The sequence below is a fragment of the Tachypleus tridentatus genome, chromosome 10 (assembly GCF_004210375.1).
Source record: "Tachypleus tridentatus isolate NWPU-2018 chromosome 10, ASM421037v1, whole genome shotgun sequence".
Lineage (NCBI taxonomy): Eukaryota > Metazoa > Arthropoda > Merostomata > Xiphosura > Limulidae > Tachypleus > Tachypleus tridentatus.
Genome location: NC_134834.1, coordinates 183,175,122 through 183,190,824, shown reverse-complemented (window position 1 = coordinate 183,190,824; position 15,703 = coordinate 183,175,122). Strand labels below are relative to the sequence as shown.

General features: G+C 35.9%; 1 protein-coding gene across 1 annotated transcript in view; it reads right to left on the bottom strand.

Moving 5' to 3' along the window:
• LOC143231076 (carbonic anhydrase-related protein 10-like) overlaps positions 1-15,703 on the bottom strand; it is a 168,792-nt gene that overhangs the window by 42,480 nt on the left and 110,609 nt on the right. The window contains exon 5 of the mRNA XM_076465612.1: positions 14,863-14,964. Coding sequence (XP_076321727.1) covers positions 14,863-14,964 — 102 coding nt within the window. The remainder of the gene's footprint in view (positions 1-14,862; positions 14,965-15,703) is intronic.

The window sequence follows — 15,703 nt, the reverse complement described above, 5'->3', positions numbered from 1 at the left end:
TCTTTTACCAACAAATAGTTGAATTCGTCATCACATTATAACGCCCCCACGGCTGAAAAAGCGACTATGTTTGGTGAAACAGAGATTCGAACCTGCGTCCCTCGGATTACAAGTCGAACGCCTTAACACGCTTGGCTATGCTGGGCCCTAAAGTACTTTCAATTTATGTAAATCAACAAATATGTGAGTGAAGAGAGAGAAATATTACTGGTGACAGGAAATGAAACGTGTTACCTTTAAACTACAGGATGGCCCGTAAGTCCCTACCCATCCATACGTTATTATGTTATATTTGATTACGCATGGATTATAAATCTGTTTCTTTGTTTTTCAGAGAAATATGGCCGATGTAAGCCCATTTACAATTGAAGAGCGTATTGTGACAAGCACGTGGGTACATGAGCACAGTGAGAATGAGGGGCAGTACACTGATACACTGGATACATAAGACATATGAATGGGTAGGGACGTACGGGCCACCCTGTACGTACCCCTTAAATGTCGCCTGTTAACATTTTGTTATGTATTCGCTCAAATCGAGTGATTTTTATATAAATAAAAATATTACGTTTTTGTTTGTAAATATTATAAAATAATTCTTCTGGGCTACTCTAACATTTTCATTTTTTATATGTTTATATGATCTGTTGTGACCAACACAAACCTATAGTTGTACAGCTGTTGAGGAATATGTAAAAATTGTATATTTTTATCCGATGAATATAAGCAAGTTTAATACCGGCCTTCGTTTAATGCTTTAACTTAGGAAGTTTAAATTTGACTTTTAAATGTCTTATACAATAAGATTTATAGCTTTTGTATTACTAAAAAGAACCTAGCCCGGCATAGCCAGGGGGTTAAGGCTCTAGACTCGTAATCTGAGGGTCGTGTGTTCAAATCTCCTTCGCACCAAACATGCTCGCTCTTTCAGCCGAGGGGGCGTCATAAAGTGACGGCCAATCCCAGTGTTCGTTGGTAAAAGAGTAGCCTAAGAGTTGGCGGTAGGTGGTGATGACTAGCTGCAGATATCCCTCGTGTAGCCTTGCTCGAAATTCAAAACCAAACCTTCTTTACTTTAGGATGTTTGCGCAAATCTTAGCATAGTATTCCACAAATATGAAATTATATAATAGAAGAAACAGTTAATGAACATCTCCTACCGCCAACTGATAATTGTCAGTGTTATAACGATACAGACAAGCCATAAAGTGCGAATGACGTCTACGCGGTAGTTTACTATTTTCGTGCAATGTCTTTTTCAGTGATTAGGTTAATTGTACGTGGTATTCTGAGTAAATAATTCTTAGTAATTCATCTGAATCTTTCCAGCATTTTCGTTCAAATCACAACTTAGTGGTACCTACTTTTTATAAAAGAAATGAACCGGAAAATTCAGAATTTTCTTATGCACAGTTGGAATTATTAGCCAGTGAGGAACCCCTTGGATTAGAGTATAGTCATCTAATAAGTAAAGCTGCCTTCCCTCTAGTCTTACACTGCTAAATTTGGGACGGTTAGCGCAAATATCCCTCAGGTGCGAAATTCAAAACAAACAAACAAAAGCATATTTGTTGGGAATTAAAATATTCTAACTATGAACAGCCATTTTTGATATACAGTAAAACCTGTACAAGCTAGAAATATCAAACTTTTGGAGCATTATCTTAAGATTTATGTTATAAAACGTCCTCTATATGGCGGAACCTGCGTAACACGGACAGTGAACTGTTTCACCTACCTCATCTATCAACAAGTAGCATTAGAACCTGAGTAAGGCGGAAAAGGTTTTTGATTAAATATTAATTTCTTAATTAGTTAATAATTTCTTGTTTAATTAATAATTTCTTTAAATATTAATAAATTCTTGGACATTTTGTTACAGTAAGTATTGGTTAAATATTCTATTAATGACTTGTAGAAATGTATTTGTCTTTTAAGTGAAAAATTCTACTCTTTAAATAATTCTCACGAAAAAAATAGATTCCTATTTTCCATAATTTTAAAATTTAGGGAAAATTTACCATGGGTAATAGGTGAAAGTGAAAATCCGACGCTGTTTCATAAATTTAAGGAAGAATTAACTTCCTGTGGAATGGAAAGCAAATAATAAAGTGTGGATGACAAGTGCTACGTTCGAGGAATTTTTAACAAATTAAACAAAAGAATGGAACAAGAAAATAGGAATATACTACTTTTCCTAGATAATGTAACTTGTCACCCAAAAGTTTAATTTTCAAATTATCTTTCTACCTCCATGTACAACATCAGTTCTACAGCCATTAGATAATGGAATTATACAGATAACTGTTGCTTCAGCATATTATAACAAACATGGACGACTGTAAGAGAGCATCTGAAATGACCATTTCAGACGTGTTAGATTCAATTGTATTTTTAAGTCAATCAATCAAATGTGTAAAAGATGAATGCATAATAAAGTGTTTTCAAAACTGTGAATTTATTCTTGATAATGGCGGAGATTGTGGAGAAGTTGTTTGTTGTGATGATTCTAGTGAAATCCAAACTCTGATTGAGAAGACTGATGCAGATGATTCTGTGAACACGGAAAGTTTTGTGAACGTTGACAAGAATGTTTTAACAGAAACTGATTTAAACTCTATAATAGAATCGTAAGATGGTAACAATGTGAGAGATTCAGAAGAAGAACAAAATGGAAAAGATAGTGAGGAAATAGAAATTCCTACTTCATCGCCAGTGTTACGTTATATTAATGCTATCAAACTGTATGCAAAAATGAAGGGGGAAAATGAACTTTATGAAAAGGCCGTAGAATTGGCGTTATCTCTTAACCGCATGAGAAAGCCTATTAAAAAAACGAAACAGTTGAAATTGTGCACTTTTTTAAATAAATTTGATTAATATTTTGTGCACTTACGTATATTTTGAATGTCGATTTATGTTCTTATTTGAATAAATATAACATAAACAGTACAATAACTTTATTTACAAACGTATTACTTCCCTTCAATCAAGCAAGTATAACGTTCCGTTCAAAAATTGCATATAACTGAGGAAACGCATGTTCACTATGTCTAAGCCGGAAATTTTACTCGGTCTCGTGCGATTCCACCTTAGACAGGTTTTACTGTATATACTTAAATTTTGTTCGCCGCAAATTCTAGGTACTGCCTGGCCTTAAGTTTAGTTACTGAATAATACAATAATAATAAGTGTTTTGTTACTTATATCAAAGTAACAAGAAGTTGAAACGTAAAATGTTATTCTAAATTGTGAAATATTTAACTAAAAAGTTTGTTGTTAGGAAAACATTTCTTATTGATTTGTAAATATCTTGCTTACAGCTCATTGATCGTATTATCCACCATCTGTGACTCCATCAGAAACCAGATTTTACCTTTGCAAAGATCCCGTGTAAATACAAGTATCTTCAATTGACAACAAAATTACAAAGTAGTTTTTAGATTCGTTTTTGTCAGATTTCTAGCAGTAGTTTGAAAAACTACAACCAAACATGAAATAGATCGTCTTTCAAAGGTCACACGCGCAAAATCTTTACTCCATACAAAGTGACATTTTCTCATTTCTCAAGAACCACGTGGCTGTGTGTTTTAATTTTTTTATTTCTGCATTAAAGAAATAAGATAAACGTAGAGATACATTTAGACAACATCAAGGTAAAAATCTCAACGGAACATGAGATACAAAATAAGATGAAATGCAATATGCCACTCGCTTGTTGGAAAGATGTTTGAATAGGGTTAAATTCCAACATTATAGTTAATATCATGTGTAATGTATGGGATGACATGTCTGAAGTTCTTTAATGCCAATGAAAAAAAAAAAAACTAGTTTCAGAACTTTTACCGAACTATGAAAATCGGCCAAGCTTGAAGAGGATATACATAAACGGATTCTTCAAAAAAGATTATTTTAATAGAGTCTCAACGGGTATTCTGTATTACATCCTCTTTAGAGGATTAAGGTTATCTTTACTAGCGCTACGTTACCTTAGAAATGTTGTCTACTGTCAGAGCAACGTGTAAAACCCTGGAGACTGTGAATCGAACCTGAAAGACTTTAAGGTGGTAATTTCAAGCTTATCGCAGTTCCATCTTTGCATCTATCTCAGAGTAAGAGCAAATTAAGCAGTCTGTAGTTTCCAACACGTTGAAATATTCAAATAAGATATTTAAACAGTTGTTTCCTTTAACAGTCTACTCTGCTTTGTAAAACAAAGTGGTAGGATAATAGCCAAACGCACCACGCATACATACATGTATGTACAGCTGGAAATGCATAAAATCAAGACGAAGCGCAATTAGCTGTTCATTTCTTAACTTAAATCTAAATTAATTAAGCAATTTACATCATTAAAACGGTTCTATTTAAGAGGACCTAGCATGGCCAGGTGAGTTAAGGCGTTCGAATCGTAATCTGAGGGTCGCAGGTTCGAATCCCCGTCGCACCAAACATGCTCGCCCTTTCAGCCGTGAGGGGGTTATAGTGTGACGGTCAATACCACTATTATCCTATTTGTTGGTAACGGAGTAGCCCTAGAGAATAGTAGGATTGACCGTACATTATAACGTCTTCACGACTGAAAGGGCAAGCATGTTTGGTGTGATAGGATTCGAACCCGCGACTCTCAGATTATGAGTCAAATGCTCCAACAACATGGCCATGCCGAGCCACTATATATATTGTTACTAGTGATTCTAAGCTAAATCAGTCAATAACTCTGAACTTAAGTTTCCTTAAAAACTTTAATATAAATAGAAATATACCTATAAAGATAACACGGAAGTTAAATTAGTTTTAGCATCTAAAAAGAGGAATTAAAAAACAGCAAGTACATGTATTTTTGGTTTATTTTGTGATTTTCTAACTGTTTTAGAAACTATTCGAAAGCATTCTATGGACATTTTCAGATCAAACAAATATGCTTGAGAGACGTAGGTAGGTACGAACGTTTGGGTGAACCTGGAGTGACTATGAAAAGGCTAAAGGCGTTATAATGTGACAATCAATTCCACTATTCGTTGGTAAAAGAGTAGCCCAAGATAGCCGTTGTATAGCTTTGAGCGTAAGTCCAAAAAACAAACAAACATCTATTTAAGTGTTTTTTACCGTTTTATTTACGTAAGCCTTCATCAGCCAGTGAATACGTTTACGCTCTTGCAAATGGGACACTGTTTGGGTCTGTGGTATGGCTTTGGATTTCGGAGCTGGTAGCCGATCCGAGTTCGAATCCATGCTATAACACAAAATAAGCTTCATAATTTCAGCTGTAGGTACGTTAGAAGGATCAATCTCTTAGTGTAGACGATGGGTGATAAGGCGCTGCTGACCGACTACGATCCTTCTGATTTTTTTTTTAATTTTGCTCAAAGCTACTCGAGGGTTATCTGCGCTAGCCGTCCCTAAGGTAGCAGTGTAAGACTACAGGGAAGGCAGCTAGTCATCACCACCCACCGCCAACTCTTGGGCTACTCTTTTACCAACGAATAGTGGGATTGACCGTCGCATTATACACCCCCACGGCTGGGAGGGCGAGCATGTTTAGCGCGAACCCGCGACCCTCGGATTAGTTTCCAGGGTTACACATGAAACATTGAAAAGATAAAAGTTGTGAAAATTTACTGAAATGCAAATTTACAACTAAGTGGTTTGTTTTGAATTTCGAGTCGCACGCCTTACGCGCTTGGCCATGCCAGGCCACAACTCAATGGATCTCCGTACTTCACAATTGGGAAAAGCAACATTTTCAGTTAAGATGGCCATCTTATGCTATCTTCCACTATATCATAATTAAATTGACAGAATATTTTTGAAACATATATACATATATATACAAACATCTTAAAAATTTAGCTGTTTTGTACCTACTGCGAGGATAAAAACCCAACTTATTTTATCGCCACACATCTCTGAATCAACTATAAATAATTGTATAATCAGTTTTTTTAATATTTTGAATAAATTTACTAGTGCCCTTTCGCAATGTATTAAGCACATAGAATAGTAATTTGTCGTTGCTGGAGGCACAGAACTGGAAAGAGTAAGATACGGATCGTGGTAAATATGATTCTTTTGTTGAATTTCGCATTAAACGACAAGCCGTCCCTAATTTTAAAGCGATAGGGTAGAAGGAGGAAATTCATTGAATACTACCTATCATAAAGACCAGGTTGAGAGATCTGGCTGTCACTATTATAACACACTCATTGCTCCAAAACGGACAGCGCGATTTTCTTTTACAGGTGGTAACGGGGTACAAATCATGGAGTCTCTGATCCAGTACCTGATAGATACTGATTTACTTGTTCGATTTAGTAATATTTGGTTGGGTTTCATTCATACATCTTACATAAAGGAAAAACCTTCTTTCTCATTTTTGATGGTTAGACTGGTATGTAGTACCTCTTAATCCAGTTGTATGAGTTACCAATTGAAGTGCTTCTCTTATCCTTAGTTTTGATAATAATCTTCTTGGAGTAAAATGTTAAAAAGCCCTTAAGAGATATTCAATTTTTTATAGGAAAAGCTATTGTGAAATATTATATACTCTGCTAAAGAATCTTAGAAAAACAGTAGAAATATGTCAAAGAAGGATGTGTTTGTTTGTTTGTTTTGGAATTTCGCACAAAGCTACTCGAGGGCTATCTGTGCTAGTTGTCCCTAATTTAGCAGTGTAAGACTAGAGGGAAGGCAGCTAGTCATCACCACCCACCGCCAACTCTTGGGCTGCTCTTTTACTAACGAATAGTGGGATTGACCGTAACATTATAACGCCCTCACGGCTGAAAGGGCGAGCGTGTTTGGTGCGACGGGGATTCGAGCCGGCGACCCTTGGATTACGAGTCGAACGCCTTAACACGCTTGGCCCTACCGGGCCAAGAAGGAAGCGAACAGTGGATGTTCAAACCATAAGAATGTTGTGACATTAAATATCTGATCGGCCCGACATGGTCAGGTGGTTAAGACACTTGACTCGTAATCCGAGGGTCGCAGGTTCGAAATCTCGTCACACCAAACGTGCTCGCTCTTTCAACCGTGGGAGCGTTGTAATGTGACGGTCAAATCCACTATTCGTTGGTAAAAGAGTAGCACAAACGTCAGCGGTGGGTGGTGATGACTAGCTGCCTTCTCTGTAGTCTCACACTGCTAAATTAGGGACGACTGAAAACAAACAAGCAAACAAAATATTTGATAACAAGTACAATTACTCCTACGAACTGTACTCATAATCAACAGACAAATAATTGAAATGTGTTTAAACAACGACGTGGGTATTATTTTATTTTTTACTAATCCATATTAGTGTAATAAACCTATAAGAAATATGGTCTGGTAATACATTGTGCTGTAATAAACCTGGAGGAACTATGGTCTGGTAATACATTGTGCTGTAATAAACCTGGAGGAACTATGGTCTGGTATAATAAACCTGGAGGAACTATGGTCTGGTAATACATTGTGCTATAATAAACCTGGAGGAACTATGGTCTGGTAATACATTGTGCTATAATAAACCTGGAGGAACTATGGTCTGGTAATACATTGTGCTATAATAAACCTGGAGGAACTATGGTCTGGTAATACATTGTGCTATAATAAACCTATAAGAAATATGGTCTAGTAATACATTGTGTTACAATAAACCTGGAAGAATTATGGTCACTAATTCATGGTACTACAACGAACCTATAAGAACGATGGCTTGGTAACACCTTTAGTAAGTTAGGTTTAGTAACAAAAGATTCTTACAAACAATTAAGTTCTGGTGAATTTAATTCGATATTCACATTACAAGTTCAGTTCCCCCCTGCAATACAGAAAAAAACCTCAGAGTATGAATGGATCAAGCTGCGACCCATATTACCTCCCATTGTTTCAGCGGTATGTCTGCGGAATTATAACGCTAAAAACCGGGTTTCGATACCCGTGGTGGGCAGAGCACAAATAGCCCATTTTGTAGCTTTGTGTTTAATTCAAACAACAGTGCCCCCCTCGCTAGTTCAGCGGTATGTCTCCGGATTTACAACGCTAAAATCAGGGGTTCGATTCCCCTCAGTGGGCCCACAGATAGCCCGATGTGGCTTTGCTATAAGAAAACACGCAACACCAGTGACTAGTATTAAGTTCTCTCAAACATAACTGTTTAACAAGTGAATTTAACTGATGAAGCTATTTAAGGAGGATGACGTATTTGAAATATATTACGATAATTAAATAATCGTTAACATCTGAAAAACAACTCACACACAAAAACAAAGTGAACTACATTAACGTCGCTCACTGTTAGTGTTTCTGTGATCACTGCAGCGTTCACTATAATTGAGCAAATTCCTTTTCTTGTTAAATTTTTAACTGATAGAAACGTTTTTAAAGAATATTAGTATACGAAATTACACCATTCACTTATGTAACATTTCGTGAACATTTTAACAATACCTGAAAATCATACAGACACCAAAGCATCAAGGTGAGCTGCCACATTGAATTAAGCACCAAATATTTAATGATTCTGTAATTTTGCGGTACGATCTCAAAACATAAACTAAAATTAATAAATAATAAAAAGGCTAAAAGACGATACTCGTTAACAGGAGATTTGTTACTTAATGTTTTCTGACTAAAACCAAATCGTCTAAAATTTTCAACACGTGTTTAGATAACTAATTATTTTCAGTTTTAGTACCACATACATTGCAATGTTAAGGAATGAAAGCCTTATGGCGGCACGTGTTATCTGGAAACATAATATACAAACAAAAAAATACAGTTTTTAGTAATGGTTATTACTAATAGATATTAGAAATGACGGTTTATATACAAGAGGTTTTTTAAAAAGTTACAAACAATACTGAGTCTTATACCCAGTCCAAAACTGAATATTTTATCAATGACCCACGTCCATCACGAGCAAATTAATTCTTGGTTGATACTGTCTCATTTTAGTTACGCTTGTTGAACTTCTATAATTTCATTGGTTGATGCCTACTTGAAACGACAATATGCAGGACCGAGTGGATTTGAACTATACAAGTTTTATGAGAGAGCGCGATAGTAAAGGATAAAACTATGAAACGAAAACTTGAGTTTATTCATGATCTCTCATAACTGAAGGATTATATTCGCTTCTCAAAATAAAATTCAAGAAGGGACATAACTTATAAGGCTCACTAGAACCGTCGATGACGAAATGCATTTCGCCTACTTGCTACAAGCAGGTACTTTTATATTAAAATAAATTAGTTAAAAAAAAGGCTTAGCTAATGGATTGAATTGCCTGAAATTCTCTATACAGCTTTGAAGCAAAATATATCACATTTTATGTATTAATTCACTTTCTGAAAGATAAATAAAAATCTGCGAAATAGCACAAGCAAAAATCCTACAGTGAGTTAGTGGCAAGCTTATGGACTTGCAACGCTACAATAATGAGTTTGATTTCTCATATTTTCGCACTAAAACAACGAAAAAATACAAGGACTTTCTCCTGATTCATCAATACTTTCCATTTTTATTAATCATCCGTCACTATTGTGTTGCCATTAGACGATACAGAGAGCTCCTAAAGTAAATTATACTGTAATGGAACTCTTGCTTTAATGATATTGGAAAAATGTTTTTATTACGTGATATGCAATACCCAACTTTGAGAAATTTTTACCCTGTGTGCATGTAGATTTTCAATAGGGGTCACGATTTTCTCGTTTCGCCTCCGTTTTCTGTCAAAGAGAACTTTTTTCTTTATTCTTAGGTCGCCATGTATATAAATATTATAGTACTGTCTGTTGTATGTCAACGTAAATACTTCGCAGGGTATGGATGGATCTTAACCAAAACTGATGTGAAGGTTCATGGAGAAATACACAGAAATTGTACAGTTTTGCATTCTGTGGCTTTTAAGAGTATTTTCGCGGTTTTTTTTGCCACTACTTCGCCCCTGTTGATGGATCTTCACCAAATTTGGCATGAAGGTACAATTGTTGGGTCCATGAGGAGATAAATTCAAAGTTGCGGTTTAATCTTTTGTGTTATGCTGTTTATATAAGTGTTTTTTTTTATATTATATACAAAGGAAACAACTTTTCATGTCTTAAGATAACCTTTCATTAACCATCAATCACATAACTTCCGTTTAGAGTATGAGTGCACTTGCTAGTCTAATATAAAAGCTCCACTCGTAAAGTTTTTAAAAACAATTAAAATGTGAATATATTTATCAATAGCACACCACGAGTCGGAGGGAAAGAAATTAGTTAATTTTTTTTTTTACATCTCGTTGAGGACTTTGAACAGTTCTTGATTAAAATGTCCTACGCTTAAGACACACCAAAAATATCAGTAAGTCATACATAAATTACAATTTTCCTCTATGTAGGAATAATAAATATTTTTAATACCATTTATACAATACTTGTTGCTCTAATAAAATATCAGAGAAAAACGTTATTCAAGATTGACGCACTTATATGTGCTGATATACGACGTAACACAGGAACCACCATTATCGCTTTCCAAGAGCAAAGCTCTGAGGAAAAACTAGCAAACTAAGTTTTCTCTTTATAGATTAATATATATATTTACATTTTCATATAAATCAAACAAATTTGCTGAGATAATAGCTCACAACTCTTCTGCGTAGATTTGGACTCGTGTGATTTTATGTCATACAGACATAACATTCTGTATATAGTAATACATTCTAAAGTCATAGTATATAGCACTTACAGGCGGCTTTCATAAAGATAATAATTTAACCTTATGTCTTCTTTTATGGCTGGTGATTCAAAGAGTAAACAGGACGAAATGTTTTAACAAACTGTTGTAATAAATAATAGTTCTATTCTTGTATAAAATAATAATAACAGTTGCGACAAAAAGCTGCGAATACAGGTAAGATTAACAGATTTCTACATTTGAACAAACAAATTCATAAGTGTTGAAATGCTTGTCTTTTCAAGTTACCGCACATCACCGTAAGGTTTGGTTTGTTTTTCGAATTTCGCTCAAAGCTTAACGAGGGCTATCTGCGCTATCCCTCCCTCATTTAGCAATGTAAGACTAGAGGGAAGGCAGCTAGTCATCACCACCCACCGCCGACTCTTGGACTACTCTTTTACCAACGGATAGTGGGATTGACCGTCACATTATAACACCCCCACGGCTGAAAGGGCAAGCATGTTTGGCGCGATTGGGATGCGAACCCGCGACCCTCAGATTACGAGTCGAGTGCCTTAACCACCTGGCCATGCCGGGCCTTCATCATAAGTGTTGCATTCTTTTAGCTAAAGTGGGAATAAATTATATAATTAATTAATTTATCTTTCTTCCTCACGTAATACACCACCTCTGCTCGTTAATCTGTTAAATTAATTGCAAAAACTGCAATTAATCCAATAATTGGTTAAATTTCACGTTTCTATGAAAGCTCGTGGAATAGATTGATCAGCTATATAATTGGATTAAACATACGTTAACTGAGTCTTCAACAAGTCTGAATAATTTAAAGCAAGCAAGTTTAACATTTTATATTATGTTAACCCTTAAAGACAAAATAGGAACGCGCACGAATAATACCAATTACATGACCAGACTCTATAACTTAGGAAATAATTAGTATTTGTTATTTAGTAATTATCCGATTTTTTTTACGAAAATATTTACATGTATATGGACGTAAAGTATGGCAGAGAATTCAACATACTATCTACACTCAATAGGGTGAGGTTACCCTGTACATTAACGACTCTGTACTTTACAGACAGATGCAAAAAGAAATGAACAAAATTCCCCATTTTCCATTTTCTATTTGGACAATTAATCGCTTTAATATGTTATTCTTCCTGTGTTCAATCTTAAATTTAGCCTAACATCCTTTATCAAAGTTGTTTAATGTAATTCTCATTAACATTAATGGGCCGTTTGTTGTTAGCATTATGTATTGTTTCCGTAGTAGAGCTAGCAATGATCTTTTCAACATAACATATCCAAAATTCAGTAACTGATTTTATTATAGTTTAACTGCATAAACCACTGTTCAAGCACATCAATAGAAATAAAAACGGACAGTGGTTTGACCCCAGATTCTGATGAAAGACTGAGAAAAAAAAACTGGTGGTTATTTAATCCGTATTTCTGGTGGACGACTAAATCTTGTGGTGGTTTAAACGCATGTGACTGTAAGATCAAATTTTTGATAGTTTTAACTCAAAGCTTGGCGGAAGACCGAGATAAAAACTGTGATTATTTGAACCGTATTTCTGGTGGACGATTAAGATAAGCCTCCTTTTTATTCAATGTAATTCCATCAATCGCTCGTAATGCTTTTGTAGTAAAGTAAATATGGCACGCCGGTAATAAGTTTCATAATAGCAAACAAAACTGATGTACTAAGCTTGGAGCCATTCTTTTACGTAAGACCAGGTGATTAGGACGCTTGACTCGAATCCCCGTCCCACGAAACATGCTCGCCCTTTCAGCCCTGAGGGCTTTATAATGGTACGGTCAATCCCACTATTCGTTGGTAAAAGATTAGCCCAAGAGTTGGCGCTGGATGGTAATGACCAGCTGCCTTCCCTCTAGTGTTTCACTTCTAAATTATGTACGACTAGCGCAGGTACTATGACGATTTATTTCTTCGAATTTCGCGCAAAACTATACGAGGTTTATAGTTAAATAAAGCAAAATAAAGGGTGAGATTCGAAAATAAACCTGAAATTTTCCCGAGGTTGTAGAACACTGAAATAGATAAATGGCGTTTCGGGTAAAGTGTAAATATTACATACACTGTTCGACTCGTAATCCGAGGGTCGCGGGTTCGAATCTCCGTCACACCAAACATGCTCGCCCTTTCAGACGTGGGGGAGTTATAAGTGACGGTCAATCCCACTATTCGTTGGTAAAAGAGTAGCCCAAGAGTTGGCGATAAGTGGTGATGACCAGCTGCCTTCCCTCTAGTCTTACACAGCTAAATTAGGGACGGCTAGAGCAGATAGCCCTCGTGTAGTCTTACACGAAATTCAAAACAAACAATTATTACACTGTGTCGATTACTACTTAAATCAGCTGTACATGGGAGTATTTACGACCTATGGTAACAATGCAAGAATGGGTGTCTTTCCTTACAGCTCCATCTTCTACAATGTTTGGTCTTCTGTTTGGTGAGTCTGGTTATCAAACATTGTTTTTCAACAAACTCTCAGTTGCAGGAGAATTATTTTTTCTCTTAGAGTTCAATACTGTCACTCTTTTATTCTTTTACATACTTTAGGAAGAAGAAGTGTCTGCGAATTGCGTATGGTACGAATTATTGTTTGTATTTGCATCTTATGAAGACATGTCACGTTGACTTGGGTGTGTGTCTGAATGTTGTGTCTTGTTGGAGTCTATGCTATTGGCTTTCAATCTTTGTAGAGAAGTTAGCCTCTAGATGTTAATTTACCATCATAGCCGTAAATTGCGAGAACAATAAAGGTTTACTCTCTATAAATTTTAAAATGTCGTACAGTCGAAGGACTGTGACAAATTGACGAGAGCTTTGCAGACATATGTCACATATAAACAACTTCTGTTCAGCTGTATGTTTAGCTGCAATAAGTCACTATGCTCTTTAGGTTACTTTCTGTAAAATATTGTTTACTTTCCGTCACTACTTCCGGTGTGTAACTAGTAGCCAATCTTGGAGAAGTCTGTTTCTTTTTTGCTCTAATTACACATTTCACTGTTACAGTTTTCGCGAGTTTAAAATTCGTCTTGACTTCTTTTATGGCCTAAGAAAAGGAAAGCTTCGCACTGGAGTGGTCTGATTCGTAACTGTTACAGAATAAATTCAGTTTAGGCGTCATCTACACTTGAAAGTTACTACACGTCATCCGAAATATAACAAAAAATGCATCTTGGAGATTCGATATGTAAATACGCTACAGATCGTGGATATCTCCTATAATGTTTTTTTTTTTTGTTTATTTTGTGTTAAGCTACAGGAAGGCTATCTGTGCTAGCCGTCCCTAAATTAGCAATGTAAGACTAGAGGGAAGGCAGCTAGTCATCACCACCCATGGCTAACTCTTGGGCTACTCTTTTACCAACGAATAGTGGGATTGACCGTCACATTATAACGTCCTTACGGCTGAAAGGGTTTGGTGTGACGGAGCTTCGAAATCGCGACCCACGAATTACTGTGCATATTTAGTATTATAGGAGACCAGAATGGTCAGATGGTTCAGGTACTCGAATCATAATCTGAGTGTCGCACATACGTTTACTTTAGTAATATATGTTTATGCTATGTCTTTTATTTTTACATTTAAATATTTAGTGTTTTTAAGACGAGCCTGTCATGGCCAAGCGTGTTACGGCATTCGATTCGTAATCCGAGGGCCGCGGGTTCGAATTCCAGTCGAACCAAACATGGTCGCTCTTTCAGTCGTGGGGGCGTTATAATGTGACGGTCAATCCCACTATTTGTTGGTAAAAGAGTAGCCCAAGAGTTGGCGGTAGGTGGTGATGAGTAGCAGCCTTCCCTCTAGTCTTACACTGCTAAATTAGGGCCGATAACCGCAGATAACCCTCGAGTAGCTTTGCGCTAAATTCAAAACAAACAAACAAGTATATAAGACCGCTCCTCTGCCGATGGGTCGACGCTAAATTTAAGGACATAAACAATGAAACTCACAAAATAAAACGTAGATTTCGTTTCTTTCTCTCATGGTTTTGTTGGTTAACTTTATAAACACAGAAAAGGTCTTTCGTTTGTTTATGTTAAATTTATCATGAATGTTCTAAATTAAACTTTTTGAATTTTTCATATTGTATACAATACTAACACTGTTTGTAATGTTTTGTACACACGCAATGAAATATTCTTACCTGTATCATAACGGAAAGACCAACCAATCCTTGGTTTTTGTGTACCTTCACAGTTTCAGTCATATTTGGATAAAGGTCGGAGTTATAACCAATCATTTGTAACTGTAAAATAAATATTGAACAGGACTTATTATTTTATTTTCAAATTTGATTCAAATAATTTCTTAATGAAAACAATAAAGCTTTCGTTTTAAAGCCATTTTTGTACAAAGAAGTCATAAAAGTACTTATCTATTGTTCTATGAGGTAAAACATTACAGTCTTGGCCAACATGTTTACAAACAGTTCTAATGTTATTAGCTACATGCGTGGAGTAGTTATTGAGTAAAATAGTAGTAACAACTGGTTTGAACCATACAGACGTTGGGAGAACAGTAAGATACTTTCCAGTGTACTTTATCTTGAATCTTGAAATGCCATCAAACTATAGGGAAACTTTATCATGGAACGTATACTGGTAGAAATGGAAAAACTACTGCCCGATGTGATTAGGTTTTTATCAGGTTAACACATCAAGGTCAAAAGAAGTCTTGCGACATCTTACTACAGCAATGGCATGAACACATTCATTACAGCCTACTTGTAAAAACAGTGAATATTAAACTGCAAGAGGGGTTATTTGCAAACCGATGTTAATCAGAATTCACCATTTTCACTCTGTTACTTAGGCAAGACATCGTGCCATTTTACGGTTAGGACACTGGCGATATGCCATCTTTTCAGGTGAGACCTATTCCCGGCTTTTTAAACTGATGGTAAGATTAGAGTTCGTTGTTTGCCTAGTAAACAGATGATGGAAGATTTCATTTTCTACATTGATCACACAAGAGATGGTGCAGTA